Here is a 22,390-nt window from a genome sequence, read left to right as displayed (position 1 = left end):
GTGAGAAGGCAAGGAAAGAAAGGGCTTTTCTTGAAAGGGGGAAACAAAGGCCATCCAGAAATGTCACCAAAATTCCCTGCAAACTCTCCAGCTTTGCCTCAAGTTGTTCTTTGTCTGAGGCCTTGAAAATGTGATTTATTTAACTCTTCCCCTCAGATCAACGATTGGCTTCTTAAACCTGAGACTCTGAAGCAGTGTTTGCAAAGATTTCCTTTCATATTCCAACTACATGGAATAAAAAGAAAAAATATATAATCCCCATTAAACAACATGAAAAACTTTAAATGGCATTAAATGCACATTTCAAGTGCCCACCTGACTTCGACTTCCCTTCCCTTATCCTACTCCTCCCTTTATCCTTCCTCCCTCACCTTCCCCCAAAGCCCAGCCTAGCACCCAGTCTGTTCTAGGGATAACCTCTCTGGTTCTGCCGCAGAGAAGACACCATAATGGTTGGTTTTATGCATGTGGATTTAATAGCAATCAACTGATTGCTTTATGTTTAATTCTACATCTTATGGAGTAAAACCATTTAGGCTACAATCACCAAAAGACGCTGCACATTGTCTATTTCCAGAGTCCAGTGGACCATTGTGCTGAACTGTTTTCCTTCATCAAAGTACAGGAAGTGGCTTGGCCTTCAATTTGATGCTCCTATAAGACAATGCAGTGGTGGAAGCCCTGGGCCAGGGGTCACACAGATTCACCCACCACTAATTTTCTGAAGCCCAGAATCTAAGTGGATCCTCTAGGCTCCATGCTGACACCAAACCCAGGCCTCTGGCAGGACCAATGAAACCCTCCAGCTGACCGCCATGGGGCTTCCTACCCAGGGGAACAGCAGCCTCTGTGGGGCCTGCGGCCTCAGGAGAGATGGTGAGGCCTTCCTTTAGGGTAGCCATAGTTTATTATCCCCCAAAATTCAAGTTTAAGTCCTAACACTTTTAATGATTAATTATTAATAATTATGCCAGGATGTAAGACACAGGCTGGGCCTGTCCTGGGTGAATTATCATCCTCCCACTTTATTTCTAAGGAGATGTTGGGAGATGGTTGGGAGATCTGGAGAAATGATTGTCATCAGGCCCTGCTCTCTCTAGGGTCATAGGACACTGGGAAGTTTCACACTCTGAGTTTTGCTTTTGATGCCCTAACTCTGTGTTGCCTCCTCTAACAGACTCTACAAGACTTTACACTTCATGAAAGCAAAGAAACACCTAGAAAATACCAAAGCATACAATAACTACTAAATGTATGTGGGCTGGAGCCTTTCTGATTCTGGTGGCTAAGAAAGAGGCCCCTAACCCCAAGCAGAAAGGGCTATCTTCTTGGAGGACCTAGCTCAGTAGTTCCCAAACTTTAGACCAAAAATATGTCCAAACCTTTTGGAGACCTGCAAAAAAACAATCAGCCTTTAATTCTGCCATATAAGGCCCTTTAAAATACACAAAAAAGATTGAACATTTAGTCTGACCATTAGGTTGTAACAAAAAGGAGATTTTTAACACCAAAATAAATAAATAAATAAAAAGGTTACCATGATCTCAGAATAAAGGAAGACCATTAAAGCTACCTTTAGCTGTATTAAAAAGTTGGTACACTGCTCTTATTTTTTCTTGTCCCATGGACGAGTGAAATTTTGCTGAGAGAGAGCCAGTGTCAGGCACATCGCCTGTGTGGGAACCCAGGGCCCCATGTTAGGAAAGGCCCGAGCTTGGGGTTTAGTCATCTGCAGTCATTGTCTGGAATTCTTGGTAGGTAACTGTATCTTTGAATTTGTTTTGTAAATGAAAGCTGACAAGCCACTGGAGCATGGGGGGGTGGCGGGGATGCTGGGGAGCCTGCTGCTGTCCCCCTTTCCTTTTCTAGGGCTGGTTCTTGGCTGTGTGCTCCCTTTAAGTGCCATCCCCATGCTGACTGTGCATGCTGGGGTGGCGACAGGGTTACACGGGGTGAGGGGAGTGTAGGAGAGGCCAGGAAGTGAGTCTATGCCACCTCAGGGTGGGACAAGGCAGAAGCTCCCTCCCCCACTCCCACCACCATGGAGTGCTGGGTAGGCAACTGGGAAGCTGGAAATCTTTGGGAGTCATCTATCAGCCACGAGTTGGGGCAGGAGGCCTGTGAGAAAAGGAGACTTCCCTGTCCCTGGCCAGGGCCCTGCATATCCATTTTGCACTGGATCCCACATATTAAGCAGTTAGGCCTGCCTACAGGTGCCCTCTGAGGACACTGGAGAACTACTGCACCAGCTGTGAGATTCTTGCCCCTAAATAGTCCCTCCATTCCTCTCATTGGTAAGTAGATTCTTTGGGTAACGACTATGATTCCCAAACTTGACGGTGGAAGGCAAAATTCCCCAGAAACTAAGCACCGGCCTATGGGAACCATTTTAGGCTTGGCCTGCACTAGGTGGCTGATTGTCGTCTTTATCATCACTTCAGTTTAGAAAGCACTCTTCCTCTTTGTGTGGGAGCACATATTCAGTTAAGGTTCATCCCTTTCCTCTCCCTCCCCTATACCCTACAGGTGAGGAACAATACCTGGGGAGGCAATGTCTCACACAAGGAAACCCACCCCCTAGGGCTGAGGCTGGTGTCCTCCTGGCCGAGGGGCCTTTCCACTGTTCAAGAGGCAGAGCTACGCAAGAGGAAAAAAGCCCTGGATGGGTGAGCAGCAGCAACTCTGGAAATCTGAGAAGCTGCTTCTTAAGGAATAAGATTTGAGTACACAGGACTGGTTAGTTTTGACAGGTGAGAAAAAACAAATGTGTGTGTGTGGCAGGGAGGTAGCTATAGGGGAGAAGACAGAAAGCATCATTGTATGAACATGACCTTCTTCCACATTCCAGCCCTGCCCTTCAGAGAGGTGAGCAGACTTTCTGTTACTGTCCTGGAAAGGTCCAGGAGGGCAGCACTGCACATGTTTTCAATAAAGAATCAGGAGGCCTGGAATCCAGTCTCAGTTTTTTTTCTCTATAACCTTGGGAACATCACTTTCCATTCTGGAACCAAAAGTCCCTATCTTTCAAACGCATTTGACTAGATGATTTGTAAAGTCTATTCATCTTTGATACTCTGTTTTTGTTTTTTTAATTAGAGAAAGGATAGCTATAAAAACACATTCTGTAATGAACTGGCAGGGGCTCCTTCAAAGCAGAGGCTTTGGGAAGGTCTGCCTCCAGGCCAGGGGTGCAAATTCCCGAGGCCAGGCCGTTTGCTGAGACTCTGCAATGGACCTCTGAAGACTGGCATCTTCACTCACACCCAAGGCCCCTCATTCAAACGGGCTGTGACTGGCTTCATGAACAGTAACAGAGTCAGTCATTTTCATGCGGACTGTTTCAGCAGTCCTCTCCAAACAGAGGTCTCACAGTGGGCTGTTGGGACAAGTGTTCTGGGAGTACTTTTTATGGCTGTGTTTTGGTTTACCCTGGGTTTAGTACATAGGGTACAGTTGAAAATGGCCTCAGCTGAAAACACTCTTGTCTTTCAGGGCAAAATTTCCAAATTTTTACATGTAGCTTGTCAGCTCCAGGCCTACAGCCCCTGCCCCTGCTACCTCTGATCTTCCAGAGAAACAGGGTCACCTCGCCTCTACTCCTCCCACTTCCACTTGGCCTCTGAGTCATTCCCAACAGAGGCAGGTATATATTAACAACAGATCATTAGGGATTTGGAGCTGGACAGACTTGGGCTCAAATCCCCATTCTTCCATTTTTTGATTGTGTGACCTTGAGCAAGTCACTTAACCTCTCTGACCCGCAGTTTCACCAGATGAAAACTGTAAATAATAGTTCCTACCTAAAAGCACTGTTTTAAGAATTAAAATGAGATACACTGCTGCAGAGAAATCCTGATGTGTGATGTGCACATCTTTAATTGTGTTTTTCTCTCTGCCCCAATCATTTTGGCCTGATCATAGAAACCAGGCTTTTGCATCAGTTTCCCTTCCTGAATTTTGATCCTTTTTTCTACCTTGTGCTCCAGACCCACCAGGGTAGACTGGGCCAGGGCTCTGGTTGTGCTGTCATTTCTTCTGCTCAGGGACCCCTGACTGCAGCCAGGGATCATCCCATAGATGGAGGAGAAATGAGTATCAATAACCATTAATTTTACTAAGCACTTTCTATGTGCCTGATTTATTATCATTTCCTCTTCATAACAAGTTGAGAGGTAGGCACCATTATCAATCCAATTTTACAGATTAGGAAACTGAATGCTGGAGAAGTTGGGTCCCAGGTCAAAGAGCTGAGTGGTAGAGGTTGTATCTGCCTCCGGGGCCCTTCTAATCACCAGTCTCTTTGCTTTTAGGTACTTCCTGCATGCTCACTCCTGTTGTTTGGCCAATCATCACCATAGTAGGCACAACTTACTGGACACCTACAATCAGTACATACATTATTCCATTAGACTTTCCCAGAGATCCATGGAATAGATATTTCATACCCACTTCACAAATAAGAGACCTGAGGTCAGAAGAGTATGTCATCCCAAATCAGCTATGAAAGGATGATTCAGATACTGTAAATGATGCCTCTGTAGCTCCTTGAATACTAAACTATGTGTCAAGTGCTTTGCAAATATTACCCCCTTGTAACAGCTCTGTAAGGTAGGTAATACTAGAATTTCCATTTTACAGATAGGGAAACTGAGGCAGAGATAAATTAAGAAACTTGCTCCAGGCCTCCCAAGTAAGAGTGGCAGAGCTGGATTTTGAACCCAGGCAGTTGGCCTCAATTGCCTCAGCTCCCAGCCTCTAGTCTGCTATAAGAAGTGAAGGGCGCCAGGCAAAGTGAGGGGAAGAGGAGATGATTTCAAGGACAGAGGCAATTATTTCTACATGGGCAGGAGGCTCAGTGAGTCCACAAAGTACAGAAGTTCTCTAGAAGCAGGAACTCTCCACCCAGAAGGACTGGAGCAGCCCCCCAGAGCCCTGGCTTCTCTCCTCCAAAGGGGTCAGCCACCCAAGAGAATTTTCCAGCATTGAGCAATGGTGTAGGTGTTTTGTTTCCTCTAGGCCCACTGAGATGCATCATGAGGAAATTGCCTTGGACTCTTGAGAAAGCTGTAATTCCACTATTTAGCTACAAAATCCTCAGAAGAGATGGAAGTCAACCATTTTAAATGACCAGTTACATTTACATGTCAGTGGTTTGGGGGAGGAAGGCCTTCTATCAGGAAAGGCAGAAATAAACCTGCACAGACTAGCTACCATGTGTTGAAACATGGGAGTTATTACACCTCACAATAAGTCTTGAAACTGTGATTCACCCTGTTTCACAGAGAAGGAAACTAAGATTCAGAGCAGCAAAGTGATATCCCATAATCAAGTGGCAAGTGAAGGAGCCTGGATATGGGCCAGGGCCCATATATATGACTTCAGCTTCAGGTTGCATACTCTTAGCTAGGTCCCTGCCTCTCATTTGCCTGGGACTGACCCACATGGTTTTAGAATTCCCCCATATTTAGTGCTGAAATTATCAAGAATGTCTGCACAAACACGGAGGCCATTCTGCCAACCTGGTATGTTCTGCTCTAAAATGTTGTCATTCTGAAATCCACAGCTTCAGGAGAAGAAATAGTTTATGGGCAAAGTGTCCAGGAAATCTTGAAGTCATAAAGAAAGAGTCACAGATATGAGTATATGAAAATTTAAAACTCCTGTACAAGACATCTCAAGCAAAGGTAGATGACGAGGGACATAGTATAAGAAAGTCTTTAATACTGATATAGGGAGTCTATAAAGAACTCTTTATCAGTGAGGAAAAGACAGAAAACCCCATAGGAAAATGAAGAAAGGATATTGATAGGCCATGAACAGAAAACAGACATCATGTGACTGAAGATACAAAGAAAACGTTCATTCTTACTAGCAATAGAACAAAGGCAAAGGACAAGTATAATGAGTCATTTTCTGCCCAAGAAATTGGCAAGAATGTGAAATGACTGACAATACGCAGTGTTGGCAAATGCACAGGGACACCGCTGGCAGGAATACAGATTGGGACAGCCTTTTTGGAGGACATTTTGGCCATAGCTAACATTTTAAATGCACAAATCATTCCAGTAGAAATCCACTCTTCTGTATCTCTTCAAGAGAAATCTTCAGACCTGCATGAAAGGAACTACCAAGGATGACCCCTCTATTACCAATTATAAGAGGCAAACATTAGAAACTACCTAAGTGTCTATCAGAAGGACAACAGTTAACTAATTTTTTAATATATGCAGACTGGCATTACTAATGGTATGTAATAGACATGAGCAGCTCTATATGCATTAACATACTCCAAAATTGCTTGTAAGTGAAAAAGAAAAACAGAACAATTTGTACCATATGATCCTATATATGCACATATATGTGTGTGTGAGTGCATTAAAAAGGTTAGAAAGATATACAAAATGTATAATAATGGGCTCTGGGAATCAGGACACAGCTGGACGTACTCATTGTGGAGGAGACAGGTATCAAATGGTGAAGGAGATGCATAAGCTCCCAAAGAGAAAGCCAGCTGATGAGACAAAGAAAAGTGACCTGAACTGACTCCCAAAGTTCCAGAAACAACAACAAATAATAATAACTCTTTTATTGCACATTAACTATGGCAGGCTTATATGTTACCTTGTTGAAGTTTCCCAGACCTGTAGGAGCAGGAGAGGTTTATGTCTTTCACTTTTTACTCTACAGCTCTATGTTGTTTGACTTTTTACAATATAAGTGTATTCCTACCATTTTTCAATTCTAAAGAAGAGTGAGTTGCCACAGAGACTGAGCTACTTGCCATGCACTCTGAGTATATACTGTTTCCCCAGGACAGAGAATACTCTGTCCAGGGCTAAGGCTCCCTCCTCTGCTGATGGGAATGGAGAGCAGCTTCTTTGGAAGCCACACTTCCCTCATTCTCTCTCTCTCTCATTTGCAAAGATGCTCACACATCTGGACATGTGTGCACACACACGCATTCCTGTTGTGCACACATTCACTCAGAATAACCACTGCATAGGCTAGTTCATGGCCTGAGAACTTTTGAATCATGGACCAAAGCGATTCTTGTCATCTTGATAAAACTCATACACAATCACATTCCAATACAACTATAAAAAAAATAACAAACTGTCGGCCCCCATCAGCACAAATCTTGATTTAAACCATAGGGTCCAATGGGCACGTATTGGATGTGAAGCTCCTTAAATAATGGCTCTGCTAGCCTAAAACATATCAGATGTTCCTTTAGCCTTAGCTCGCCCAAGACATAAACTATGTGTTCAGGGGAAAGCAAAGTCAAATGACTCATGACAGAGTTTGTTTTTAGTATGAATTATTTTTTCTGGCTCCTTGTTTTTAAAGACAGATCCTTTATAGATGGGCTGAAGCAAGGACTGCTAGGAGCATGGTTCTCTAGCCCAGCTTTCCCATCTCTTCTACAAGCTGGAAGTGGATATACTGGGAGGTGAGTTTATATCCCACTATGATCACTCCCATCATGTACTGCTTCTTCTTTCTCATTTCCAAATAAACCATATGCAATGGCAGCCTTGTCGCAGCTGGGTATGGTGGTAGAAAGAGCACTAGATTTGGAGTCTAAGAGACCTGAGCTCCAATTCCGATATTGCCACTTACTAATTACATGACACTGGGAAAGTCACATGGTTTTCTCAGGCTGCAGTTTCGAGTGTGAAATGGGAAAAATGAGCATCACACTGGATTGTGGTGGGGATTCAGTGAGGTAATCAAGGCACAGTATCTGCCCCCCCAGGAGGCACTCAGGTAAATAGCACTGGATTGGATTCCTTGGGGCAGACATGTTGTCTTATTTATATTTCAGGATTTTGCCATTCCAGACCATTTCTTTGAATTCAGTGAAACCAGGGTCTGAGGCAGAAAAAAGTATAAGTGAGTTGAGGATATAGAGAGAAGAGATACACACCTCAGAATTCTCCTTACTTAAAACACTCTGGCCTCACTGGTCTTTCTGCATTTCCTCAGACACATTCAACTCATCCTCACCTCAGGGCCTTTGCACTCACTGTACTCTCTGCCATTCGAGTCTCATCTCAAACACCCCATGCGCAGGAGGGCCCTGCCCACAACTCACACTGCCAATTCTTCATGTTGTCTGTCCAGTCCCTCTTTGTCCTTTTACATTGCTTTACTTTCATTCCTAGCATTTCTTGCTATCTGCAATCATATTATTTGTTGTGATTACTTATTTTTGGAATTAATTGTTACTAGACTACTCCCAACTGGAATATAAGCCCTCTGAAGGCAACATTGCTTTTTCAATAGATATAGATGGATGTTCTCAGTGTGAAGGAAGAAAGGTATCAAATGGTGAAGGAGATGCACAAACTCCCAAAGGGAAGCTTTGTGACAAAGAAAAGTGACCTGAACTGACTCTCAAAGTTCCAGAAAGAACTAATAATAACTTTTTAATTGCACATTAACTATGGCAGGCTTATACGTTACCTTGTTGAAGTGTCCCTTTGGAAAAACATAAGCATTCCGTGGACATATATAAAATGGGGATGATTTTAGTTCCTGTCCCATGATACTGTAATAGTGGTTAAATGAGTTAACCATTGTAAAGTGACTTAGACATATTGAGAGCATCAATAAATATTGTCTATCATCAGTCATCATCTACAAGGAGATATGACACATAGATAACACCTGTCCATAAAAATTTTATGTCTTGTTATGTACTATACTTTTGCTTTTTAAAATGAAGTAAAAGACATGAACACATGTCTTCTATTTTGAATTTAATACAGTGCAGAAACAGTTTTATAAGAATTATTTATCAGGATTTAAGTAATCACAGCATCTCAGTGTTTTTAACAAACACATTTATGATTGTTTTAATCAATGACTCAAACATTTCAAGACATATAAACATGAAGAACTATGTGAGAACTCTGAGACACAAGAAGAAGTGATGAAGAAATAATAGTGAAGATAATATGTAGATCAAAAGGCTGAAATAAAACTTTATGAGCACTAATACAGAGAACAATGAGAAAAGACAAGGGAAACATTTGGAGATGAGAAGCAAGACATGACTGCAAGATGACAAATCAGAGCACTACATGCGATAATCATTTTGCAGCAACCATCTGAGAAATGCCTATTCCAAGGATGAAAATAGAAGTGAACCACTGAAAACAAGAACAAGAATGTTAAATGAATACAATGATATTTTAATAATAACTTAAAAAGAATCTGCTAGAACAGAATCTATAACTCAAGTTTGGCTAGTTCTTTGTAAAAAGGGTCATTTTAGTTACAGCTCTTTTTGGTTTGTCACCTGATTGGAAGCTTGATGGACAGAACCAGCAACCTATCTCATCAGGCTGCCATGGCCTTCTGTTTTCTTAGCCCCCCACAAGCATTTTGTCATTGCATCTCAAATACTAGGAGATGCTTTCCTAAAAGGTTACTGAGAACATTTAGCAGCACATGCAATGTTTTCCATAACCTCTAGGTGTCGCTATTGCAAAACTAACAGAAGCCTGAATAGTCAAAAAAAAAAGTACATTTAGTACAAAGCACTAAAAGCAGTAACAGCTCAAAAGGCAGACATCATTTATTACAGAAGCTACAAACAATATAGTGTCTCTAAGACAATTATTAATTTTCTTTTTAATTCAAGGGCTCACTCTAAGAAGAGACATCTCATTTTTCAGCCAGAAAAAACTCTCAGGGTTGTTCTAAAACATTTACATTTAAGGGCTTAGTGAAGACCTACACGATGCTAAAAAGTTTGTATAGTACGGATTGTTTTATAATCAAGATTGGCTTGATAGAGCAAAAGAACTAGCGTTCAGAGTAAAACTGTAAGACAGTGAATGAGAGTTGGTGAAAAAAAGTTACGTTAGTTTGATATTCAACTAAGAGCTATCACCTTATTAAATATATTTAAATATGGTTTTCATTTAGATTTGGCAGCTTGATTAATGGGGATGTATTAAATAATACCTGGCTGCTAAGAGTATATTTAGGAATCAGTGCCAAGTGCCACATAAAACACACAACATGTACAATTTGGTTTCATTGTATTTAAAGCTTCTCTGTTCTCTTGGCTGTGGGCACACACATATTAAAAATTAAGTACACACACTCAATGTATGCTTAACCCTTTTAAAAGGCTTTTTCTTTAAACAGAAACATACAGTGGAAAATGAACTCGACTCCGGTGAAGGTAATGGTTTCACCCCTTTGGGAATAGCTGTCCTGTTTATCAAAAGAAGGGAGAAGGGAGGGTCAGAAGCAAGAGAAAAAAAGAAAATCCTCAGTGGTCAGCAAAAAGAGATGCCCAACTTCAGAGAGAAGCCAAAATCAGTTTCTACAGCCAGGCTTCCCCCTTTTTCAGAATTGAGAGTTTTAATGAATGGCACATTTTACCGCGAGGCCATGGGGTGTCCAAGGGGGAAGAGATTATCTTAAGATATGGGGGGAATGTATTAGTGGCTAAGTAAGTGCAGAAAAATGCTGACTGATTCCCAAAGCATGAAGTAAATACTTTAAAAAAAAATGGAGGGCCATTTCTAGTTTCCTAGGCATCATGCTATGCACTGATTAGCGGGTGAGAGTTGGTGGGCAGGGGTATATATCTATCTGGCATGTAGAAGCTACACAATAAATGTACATTCTTTCCTTTCCACTATCAAGGTTTCCTAAAATCCTCAGGCTGCAACAGGACATCTCGGAGTGGCCAAAATGTCAGATAACAACATCCCATTACATCTCTGAACAACCCAGTGGAGGAAGTCACAGCATTATTATTAATTTGTGAAACTAAGCTTAAATCCATAGCAGTACAGGAAATACCTTACCACTCAGAAGGAAAAGAAAAAGCAAGCTTTTCTGATACAGGTATTATTCTATTACAGATGGTAGAACAGAGGCTCCAAGAGGTTAATCCCATTCCCTAAAATCACACATTTAGTAAGGCATGGAGGGAGGACTGGAGCCCAAGGTGGTTCTACTTGAACACCCACTTTTTTAACCTCAAACTCCCACAGCCCTGCAGCTGACCTGGGGCAGGAGCAATGAAAGAAATTGGGGGTGGGGGCTGGGGACACAGAATGCAATCTCATTCATCTCTTACTTGCAAAAGACTGGAACAAGAGGAGCTAAGTTCTCAGATACTGCTTCCCATTGCTGCTATTATCCACAACAGGGTTTTCTATTTCCTCCACTGGACAGAAGTCACTAAAATGTTAAGCATTCACATCAAAGTCTTCACAGTGATGATAGGTACAATCAGTGACCACAGGGACTAAACAGGCTGTGTTGCATTGAGAATACAACCAGGAAGGAAGGAAATTCTGACTCATGCTACTATATGGGTCAACTTTGAGGACATTATACTAAGTGAAATACGCCAGTCACAAAAAGTTAAGTACTGTATGATTCCCCTTACATGAGGTATCAGTCAAATTCACAGAGACAGAACATAGGACTGTGGTTGCCAGGGCCTGGAGGGAAAGGGCAGTGGGGTAATAGTTGTTTAAGGAGTATAGAGTTTCAGTTTTGCAAAATGAAAAGTCTTTTGGATATTGGTTGCACATATTATTTGACAATAATACTGTCAAATTGTGCATTTAAAAATGGCAAATTTTGTGTCATGTGTATTTCTCCCCCATTAAAACAAACAAAAGAAAACATCCAAGAACACCTTCCCCAGTGGTCATTTGCAATGTTCTCTTGCCTTGAACAGTATGAAGCGGACCTTCTAAGTTTCTAGATTTGTGGAAGTAAAAGCGTTTTGTGGTACATCCCTGCTACTTTTCTGGAAGCGGGAAGTATGGAGGAAATTGACTTTTAGCACATGTGAAATTTTACATCTGCCTGTTTTACATGAACTTTCATCCTGGTTTGACTAGCTAAGAACTCTGAACAAAGTGCTTCCCCTCTCTGGGTCCCACAGTCCTCATCCATGAAAGGAGGGACTTAATGGGATGATCTCTGAGGGCCCTTTCAATTCTCAGATTCTGATTCCTGTTTTTCCTAACGCTAAGACTGTCTGCTCTGTTAGGTACACTTCATTTATTACTGATATTTATCAGAACATTTTTTCAAGACACCAGTCACTTCTGAAAAACTTCCTCATTGCATTCCTGCTGATGGATGAATGGAGAGAGAAGGGATGCAGGTGAGAGAGCCCCCAGGAAACAGAAGAGTGACAGGAGTCCTGCAAGGAGCACTGGACTGGGAGCCTGAGGCTTTGAGGTTTAGTCCTGGGCTCTGTCACTTGCCAGCCAGGTGAGTCAGGAGGGAGGAAAGCATTTACTGGGGCCTTTGATGCAAGAGGCACTTTCACACACATTATCTTATTACTTCACAAGTTTTAGTAATTGACACACCATCTCATAATTGTTTCCATATTCAAGTACCACCTGTAGTATTTATTGTATATGTAGTATTTTTCTAAATTCTGAATAAACTCCTATTTCTCTTTTAAAATGGCCTCATTCTAAGCAAGAACGTCCATGGGAATCGAGGGATCATGCTGGCTATAATTTTTTATTATGCATAAAAATAAATATATCACTAATAGAAAAACAATGTTCACAATCTAGCTAAAATCATCCTGAGGACCACTGGTGTTGTATGTGTACAGTTTTGGAGATCCACATTATCCTACTTTATTTTCATTCATGCCTCTTGGGCAGTTGGGCCTATGAAGTTTAAGAACTCATCCAGGTTTGAACCAACAGACCTAAAGCAATGCACCAGCCCATATTCCATTCATCTTTAGAATGCGTGTGTTCTATCAAGGAACATACAGAGTGCTTCCAAGGTTCTTAAATTTCATGGACACTATCTCCCAGAATTACTTTGGAGATTGACATACAGTTAGCAAGTTTTTATTTTGTCAAGTGAGAACTCGAAATGAAAAGGTATTTTCGTACAAGGTAATATAAACAACAAAAACCAAGGGTTTTCTACACAAACACCTGGGAAGAGCTTCTCAGGGCAACACACGGTATTTCAGAAGAAACCTGCTTCTGGTGTTCTGCTTACATCCCTACATTTCTCAGTCTGGTGAAAACTTTGTCCTGGACTAGCCACTGTCCAGGCCCAGCCTGGTGGCCACGGTATAATGGGGGATGGCTTTGGAATCAGGAGGATCTGACTCAAGTCCCAGTTTCACACTAACTACATGTGCAGCTTTATGAATCCTTACCTGGGGCCTCCACTTCTCACCTCTAAACTGAGCTTCTGTTCATTGCTGTGGGGATTACGTTGCAGGAAGTGCATGAAATGCCCAGCACGCTGCCTAACCTCGTTAAGCTCATCCAGAGGTAATCACAGCTTACCTTTTACTGCTCTCGTCCTATCTAGGAGTGTTGCTATGGGAAACTGCACTGGAAATGTGCTCCACAGCTCTAATTATTCCTTTGGCTCTCAGCTTAGAAGTTACTTCCTCTGGGAAACTTTCCTTGATCTACCAAGTTGGATAAGAAGCCCCTGCTCCAGTGCCTGTGCCCTCCATCTGCTCACTTGTCATACTGTACTGAAATTGCCAGGAAATTCCGCCCTTACTCTGCGAGATTCACCTGAGTACCGAGAGGGTGGGAAATATATCAGTCTTGCTTGTTGCTGCTTCCCCACAATCCAGCAAACAGCCGCTGCCAGATACAGCACTGGGGCTCTTTTAATTTGGGAAAGGGACACATGAATTGATGGAAGGTTGGTAGGAGTTTTCAGACATGTTTTGTGGTATTGCTTGCAAGCTTAATGGTCTTGACCACGGGTTTATAGCATAATTTCTCAATGTTTGGTCCTTGAGATTTTAGCAAAATAAGATGCTCCTTGAAAACTATGTGGTCAAGAAAATTTGGGAAAGACTATATTTTTTAGTTCTTCACAACCTGGGAAATTCTCAATGTGTGTTTACCTATTAAAGTCTTATAAGAATTCTTGCTATAAAGATACCTAATTAACTTGAACATTGCTAATTTCCAAACCATTTCTTTCCAGAAATGCCTCTTAATATCCCAAAGAAACACTCTCTGGGAAATCCTGGCCTATAGAACTTCAGCTCTGAGCAATTCTTTCTCATGATTTCTATCAATTCTTTGTCCTGGTTCCCCTTCCCCCACTTCCACTGCATAGCCAGAATCAGGGGACACATGCATACTGGGCTGGACAAAAAGGCAACATGGACAATAGAATCTTTGAGAAAACTGGACCTATGAATGAGTTGCCCAGTCTAGGAACTAACCAAAGTATTCTGACAATGACCAGAATGCCCTCAATTGTATCACATCTCAGAACTTTCACATTTCTGCACATATATCACTGCAATTGCTCATAACTCCTTCTCCTCTGCCATCAGCAGCACCACCATTGCCATGACCACCACCAGTCAAACGTTACGGCACCCTGTCTGGGTCAGGCATTGCTCCAGCTGTGCTCCCTGTGTTGACATATTTAATCCTTATGATGACCTTATGATGGAGGTGCTGGTGTCATCTTCATGCACAAAGGGAGAAACTGATGTGCAGAGAGGTTAAAACAGACTCAGATTTTAAAGATGGGTAGAACATTTTACAGATGTCTACTAAGAAATATATTGATTAAGACTGATGCTCTGTCTGTTAAATGATGCGGAAATGCAGTCAGTAAATAGCCATGTCTGTCTGATTCCAATGTGAGCTCTCTCTACTCTATCAGGCTGCCTCCTGCTGTTGATGATGCTTCATACTTGTGACTTATTTTATAGTTTACTGAGCGCTTCCACATCCTTCGCTGTCCTTGAATCTCCTTACAATGCTTTAGACAATTACTATTTATCATTTTATTGATCATGAAATGGAATCTCAGAAAGTTCCTTTACCACAAGTAATAATATCAATGATAAAATTAATGATAACTACCTCCCAATTCTGGGGAACTTACTGTTTGAGGCAAAAGAACTAAAGGTAGATTTGAGGCTCAGAAGCAAGACTTCTGGTGGTGTGCCAAGTCCGGAGTTTGCTCCACCCTTGAAAGATGGGTCTCTCCACCAAGGCCATAGCATGATTAGCCCGGCTGTGCAGGGGGAGAGGTTTACGGCACCAGCTCGGCATTCTGTTGGTGTGGTTTTTACAGTGACTCAACATCTGCCATTAATTAGCGTTTCTGCTGCCATGGTGATGGTTTATTATTGCTAGGCTGATAAGATCGCCAATTCAAGAATACTATCTTCCTCCTGTTAACTCTCTCCAGCAAATATTTTTCTCTTCTTTTCCCTCCTTTCACCTAACATAACTGACCCTTTGACAAAAGGTGTGATGTAGTTCTCAAAAAGGGACCCCTATTGGGTCCCTGGTGATAATCTCTTGAATTTTCTCCCTTTTGCTCAGTGCAGAGGCTCTGTCAGACCTACTCTGATTCAAATTTCATCTCTGACACTTATTAGCTCTCTGATTATGAACAGGTTAATTATCTTCCCTGGGCCTTACTTTTTCATCTGGAATGAGGGAAAAAAGATTATTTGAGGAATCTGATGAAATATGAAGATGCTAGCACAGAGCTAGGAATGTAGTGGGTACTCAGGAAATGGCAGTAGTGGTGACAATTAAAATAACAGCAACTATTATTATTTACAAAGAGATGAGATGAGACAGAGATATTAGGGCTGGGTGAATATCATGTTATTTAATTCATCGATCATTCTAATTTGTTCTTCCATTGAAACTGTTCTTTTTCTTTATAACCCTTAACCCAAGTTATATGTTTATATATCTTTAACCATCTTTTACATTCAACTATAAATGTGATGAGGATTGGTATTATGGTGACTTTGTTCATCACTGTACCTAGGGGGTTATTTGCTAACTGAATGGACAAATATTTACCAAGCAGCTGCTCTGTGTTAGGCACTGGAGATCTGGGAATAACTCAAGGGAGATTCTTATCCTTGAAGTATTCACATAAGGGATCTGTGAAAAGTAACAAAAATAAAGGAAATGGGGTATTCACCCCTGACTCTAAAAAGGTTTTGTTTCTCATTTTTGTTTTTTTAAATAAATCCAGTGACATAAATGTAATTAAATCTTCAGCAATCTTTTAGCAAAAAGCACCAATGTGGTGGGTGGTATGGATATCTCAAAGCTCTAAATGCCAAGAAGGATTCAAGCTGGTCGCATTAAGCCCTTAAAGGAATCAGAAATTCCCTTTGAAATGTACAGTTAAAACAGAATGAACGAAAGAGAAAGGGAAGGCCTTTCAGAGGGGTTAGCTCACTAACTCCTCCCAGAACAGTCTGATCCTCTCTGCTCGTGAAGCAAGAGGTCAGATCCCCAGACGGAAAATCAATCTCCAAGAGCTGCTGGATAGAATTTCTAATTCACCAGTGCCACGACACACAGTCTGTTTCCAGCCAACGAGTATGAGGCCCAGAGGCTTTTGCTTCCCCAGCCCACTGTACACGATCAGGCCCAGTGGAGCCCCCTCCCTCAGGAATGTGCAGCATCTAACAGTCCTGCAGGCACAGGGGTCCCAGCCCGAGGGCCCTCCAAGTTACTTTTCTCAATGGCTTGGATCTCCCAATTTGAAGTTATTTTATTATTGTGCTATTACTTTACTATATATTGAACTATCTCCTCTGAAACAATCTAGTCCAGGGCTTCTTACGTTCTGCAGAGACTGTCCAAGGCTGCTGTGCCATCGGGGGAGGGAGAGACAGGGTCAGCAGGAGACACGATCTGCCTGCCACCTTTTGTTGTGTTGGCCTCTCAAAAGCCCCACTGCTTTAACTTTTTTGAACACCAGACCTGATTCTTTCAATTTAAAGATGAGGAATCTGAGGCCCAAAGAGATAGACCTATTGTCCCAGGTAACACACTGTGTAAGTAGTTCTATAACTCAACCAGCACTAAAGAGGGGGAGCTAATATTTGAAAATGACAGTACTGAGAATCACAGGAGCAGTTGGGAGTGAATGTCAGTGTGAACAGGAGACACTCTTTTCAGAGACACAGCTAATAACTAGGTGATCTCGGGGGGTCAGATTTTACCAGTTAAAGATTTTAACTCCATGTCCATTCACAGCAACACCGCAACTCTTAAGCGGCTGGCTTTCTGTGCAACCAGTTGCAAGTGGCTGCCTTCTTAACCAGCTCTTGGGAGATGACAAAGTACCTATGAAACCTTCCCTCTGTTTGGTACAATATACATTTACCCAGCACTGGCTAAGGAGGAGGAAGACTTGGGCCCTTCCCTGGATGCTTGCACTCAAGTGGAGTAGGCAGGACACTGCAGCATTGGAGGGCAGCAGGGGTGGTAAACATAGGTGGCAGGACAGGGCAGGGGGGCCTTACCAAGAGGACTTCTCCTGGCAACTTTACAGAGATAGGCCTCAGGATTATCCCAGTGAGCAGACTGTGGTCAGTAAGTCTGGATTTGTATCTTACAGGCTATGTGACCTTGGGCAAGGACTTAGCCTCTTTGTGATTCAGCCTCCTAATCTGCAAAGCACAACTAATATCAGGACCTCCTCATGTTGTGAGGATTAAGTTAGTTAATACACAAAAAGTGTATAAGCAGTGGCTGGTGTATACTATGTAAATGCCCTCTGCTACCATTTTTAGGAGCTCCTTGAAGAGAGGGGTCCCTGCTGCTCACCACACTATGTGCCAGATCACTAAAGCCTGTTTCCTAGTATAAGCACTTACTTGAATCTCTGCTGTAGGACTGTCTATAAATCTCCCCTCTGGAGTCTGTAGCTGGTAGTCAGCCTACTGAGATGAAGACAACTGCTGTAATCCAATTATCAAGACCAGTCTGGCTGGTCAGAATGCCTCCTCATCAGAGATGCTGACAAATGAAACTGACACAGCCAATTTGGTAGGAATTTCACTCTGATTGACTCCATCCAACACACAGGCTTCTCCAGGCCAAGGTGTCAGCTGACGGGGAGGGTGGTGGGGAGGGCAAAGTGGGTTGATTTTAAGCTGGTGTGAGGGCGGTTGCTTCTTCCCCTTTCTTAGTGGCACTGTCTCAGAAAGTGCATCCCTATCCTGAAATTCTCAAACATGGTAAGTTACAACACCTTATGCACAATGTGGTCCAGTGAAACAGGAGAGCTTTCTACCAGCATTTAAAGAATGCTCCCCTTCTCTTTCAGGGACTCTTCAAAACTGCTGGAAATAAGTAATAAACCTTTGTTATTGTTCCCAGGCTGAATTAATCTGAAGACTATTTTTCTTAAGCAGGAAGCAGTATTATCATCTGAGAAACACTTAATGTTGATGTTTGAAAAATGAGATTATTAGCCTACAACATTTCTTTTTTTAAACAAAAGAGTCAGGGGATGTTGGGCACAGGGTACTCCCAAGACTCTTAATTAAATTCCTAATTGATCTGTTTATAGTTAGCAACCCCTGCCCCCATTCAACTGTAGTCTTTACATATCCAGCTTTCTCTCCTGCTGCTCCTGAACTGGGGTCCTTCCCAGGAGCTGAGTTGATCTCCCCGCTGTCTGTGTTTATTCCTTCATTCTCACTGGTACCTGTATGTGAAAAGCCCTTTTCCTGTTGCTTCTCTGCTGTCCTAAGTTAACGTTTCCATTTCAAGCCCCACTTAAACAGAACCACACTTGTCTTTGCTGCTTCTAGCCCGTAGTTACCTGGGAGTAGATTATGTAATGGTGTTCTCTGGTTTCATGTTGCCTCATTTTTATTGATCTAGTCTGACTGTCAGCAACTTGAGGGTTGATATTGAGGAAGCTGGCCTTACTTTTTCTGTTTTTTTTTTAATTAGTAAAAAACGCTAGATCGTATACTAAATAATCCAGTACAGCTGATCTTTGAATACCATGGGTAACTGTGCAGGTCCACTTATACGTAGATATTTTTTAATAAATAAATTGAAAAAACTTTGGAGATTTGCAACAATATGAAAAAAACATTTTCTTTACTGTAGCTTACTTAAGAATAAAGTACATAATACATGTATCATACAAAATATGTATAATTGACTGTTCATGTTATTGGTAAGGCTTCCCAGTCAACAGTAGGTTATGAGTAGTTAAGTTTTGGGGACTCAAAAGTTACCTGCAGATTTCTGACTGTGCAGGACATCAGTGTCCCTAACCCAGGTGTTGTTCAAAAGCCTAGCATTATTTTGATGTCACCACTAAAAAGACTGTGTACTTGGGGACAGAAAAACCTACATTCAAATTTCAGCTTGAATATTAACATCAATGTGACTTTGGGTAAATTCTTTCAATTTTTTTAGTCTGTTTCCTCATTTGCAAAAATGAAAACAATAAATTTTCCACATAAACCTATGTTAGAGTTAGGTGAGAAAGGTTCAATATTGATTCTGTAAGGAACTTTCTACAAAAAGACCGGAGCAATATTAGTTATGTAAGCAGTTTTTTTTACTATTTGCTTTGAACCAGGAAGAAAGCTTGGGAAATGATAAGTCACTAATAAATATCGGTTCTGATACATATAGACTGAAGTTAAATTCCTAACACCATTACCTAATAGCTATGTGACTTTGGGTAAGTCATGTGCCCTCTCTGAGCTCCATTTCTTCATTTGGGAGGTGAGAATAATCACATACCTAATGTAGTGACTTAGAATGGTGAATGGTCCAAGGTGCTAGCTCAAGAAAGAGGAGTTTCTATTCCTTTTGGTTAGATATTGCCTTGAACCGTGTCTTGCTCTCATGTGTCATCAAGTCTTATCTCTTCAGACAGGTGGTTAACTATGTGAGGTTACTGGCCTCAATGCCCAACTCAGAGCTGGGTGTTCACTACAGATGCTTAGGACAATTTCTTATCTTCTGGGCATCACTTAGTCAAAGTGAACTGCTCTCCATGACAACCAGCCACCCCTTCTCCAGTTGACCAAGCTCATTTCAATAGGGAGAGGCGAGGGAAAGTGAATTTACTGTAGGGACTGACTTCTCTGCTAATATTGAAAAGCAACTGTTATTAATTAGAGTTCAATCAGGAGAATCAAAACTACTCTAGGTCTTTCAACAAAAATAATTTAATACAAGAAGCTGGTTTCCTAGGTGACAGAGGAAACTAAGAATCCAAACAGCTGATGTTGAAGCAACTCAGAGATCAGCAACCATGGAAAGCTGCTTGCTGGCCCTCTTAGGGATCAAGGGATGATGAGAGGCTGTTGTGTGACCACAGCCAGGAGCTAGGGATGTCGGGGTGGAGGGGAAACCAAAGAAAGGCTGAGTGGCCAGAAGCATAACCTAGCAGGTAGAGGAGGAGCACTGGAATCACACAGGAGATGTGCTTGCTGCTGTAGTGAAGGGAGAGAGGGCCTGACTTCTCCCCTTTCCACCAATATTTCCCATTGGTCAAACCTGTCCAGAGGCCAGCTGCAGGGGAGCCTGGGAAACATAACACACATAACAGGGGGAGGGGTGGTAAGCTATCTGAGAGCAAATAGACAAATGACCAGCCAAGCCATCTTTCAATAATATATGTAAAGCACTAGTACAGCGTGTGATAATAGGTACCAATATAATTATTACTATAATTCTGTATAACTGTCACTGAAAGTTTACTTATATAAGTAAGTATACTAAATATTTTATACATATTATTTCAGTTAATCTTCACAACAATCTTCTGAGGTACACACTCCTAACAGTCTTATTTTAACAAATGACAAAATCTCATTGTAGAGAGGTGAAGGGATTGATGTAAATCACAGCAATAGCGTTGGAACTTAGGATTGGAGTCCAGACTTATGCGATATTAGAGTCTGTACTTTTAACTCATGGTACAAGTTATTACTTATAACATGAATCATACTGCTAACAGTAAAAGGGAAGGTACTAGATAAGCTGAAAACAAAACTTCTCGTAATTACTGGGAGGATATTTTGAAGACCTACATTTCCAGGGCTGAAAGCCTAGAACATTCTGTGAGCATTAAATTTGCCCTTACAAAAAAAGTAGAGATTAGAAAAAAATCACTTAATGTAGTTTATAAAAGTCCATGGCGTTCCCTCTTGAAAGTAATAGGGTATTTTTGCTAAGAGGATGCTAAGTTCAGTGGCTTCTGTAGGCTTGCTGTTTACTGATATTTGATATGCTTCAACATCTGTTCCCCTTCTCGATTGATGGGTGCTTCATTTTAGCACCTCCCTGATGCCAGGCTGGTAAAAAGCTTTGGTACTGAGGTCCTCTAAGACACTCCTAGGTCAGTGACGCAGCTTTGTTTGCAAGGCGGGCTGTTTGCAAGTCTATAAAGAGGGAAGGAATATTCAGGGCAAAGAGATGATGGGACATACCATCCAAGTTATGAACCTGGGCAATCCTTAAGCTGAAGTCCAGTATTGGTATCATGCTCTGGGCTCTTAAGGTAGTATATGATACTTCTGCTTCTTCTGTGAAAGTTCCATGGAAGGATTTCAAGGTTATTTTTTAAAGGAATGGCAATTTTAGAATTTGGTGCCAGGGAAAATGTGGTCTCTTTTGGAAAACTGGTATACTTCCTTGACTCTGTGAACATCATATGACTTGACATATTTCCCAGTTTTATCTTGGCTGCCTGGAAGCTCAAAGTAATCCCCTTATTTATGGGTCAGAGACTCACAGGCCAAATCTGTCCCATAAATCTGTTAGGTTTGGCACTCAGCAATCCAAGGTTAAGATAATTGTAATTTCAATATCCTTAGGCAAAGTATACATTCTCCAGCTTGGTATAGAATCAAATTATCTTGTCCTTTTCTGGTATCTTGCCATGTTTATATGATCTACCTGGCATCTGAAGGCATATAAATATTAGGATCACTAGTCTAAGTGGTTGGTGTGTTTTCCTCTTTCTACGTAGTTACTGATCTGTGAGTTTTATTCTGCTTAGTCATTTTTTACAAGAGCCCTCAAATCTTTTATGGAAGCAGAGCATGAATGATAAACAAATTGTTTACTCCCCTAAGCAAAACTGCCATGACAAGTGCAGACAGCTGCCTTCCCACTGCCTCAGAGGGCTCATCGTTCTTCAGCTTACCCACTCTGTACCACCTGTTAAAGGATTACCATGGCTCAGCCCTACCATTCCCTCAAGAAGGAGAAGAACTTCTTCCTCACTAGTGAGTGAGGGGCCTGGACATAGTCAAGTGGTGCCTGACCTATTTCTAGCATGTGATATATAAACCTAGCTCTAGGTGCCCTCCAAAGCACTGGGCTTCAGGGGATATGCTGAGGATGGGTCTGGAGCCAGACCACCTGAACTGAAACTTTCATTCTGCCACTAGTCATCTATGTGACCTTAGGCCAGATTATTGATGTCTTGATGCTTCAACTTCCTGCTTTATAAAGTGGCACAATGATGCCATCTACCTTACAGGTGTCTTCTGAGCATTACATGAATCCAGGAAATAACAACAGTGGTTTTCTGTGTGCCAAACATTGTGTTAAAC

General features: G+C 41.8%; 1 protein-coding gene across 9 annotated transcripts in view; it reads right to left on the bottom strand.

Moving 5' to 3' along the window:
* FGGY (FGGY carbohydrate kinase domain containing) overlaps window positions 1-22,390 on the bottom strand; it is a 409,199-nt gene that overhangs the window by 39,705 nt on the left and 347,104 nt on the right. For 4 of the 9 annotated variants that reach the window (XM_073234008.1, XM_073234006.1, XM_073234010.1 and 1 more), the window contains one exon: window positions 15,849-15,932. The exons of the other annotated variants lie outside the window; for them this stretch is intronic. In XM_073234008.1, coding sequence (XP_073090109.1) covers window positions 15,849-15,932 — 84 coding nt within the window. The remainder of the gene's footprint in view (window positions 1-15,848; window positions 15,933-22,390) is intronic. 9 annotated transcript variants of the gene reach the window in all.

This window comes from Manis javanica, chromosome 4 (genome assembly GCF_040802235.1).
Source record: "Manis javanica isolate MJ-LG chromosome 4, MJ_LKY, whole genome shotgun sequence".
Lineage (NCBI taxonomy): Eukaryota > Metazoa > Chordata > Mammalia > Pholidota > Manidae > Manis > Manis javanica.
This window is presented reverse-complemented; position numbering and strand designations above follow the sequence as displayed.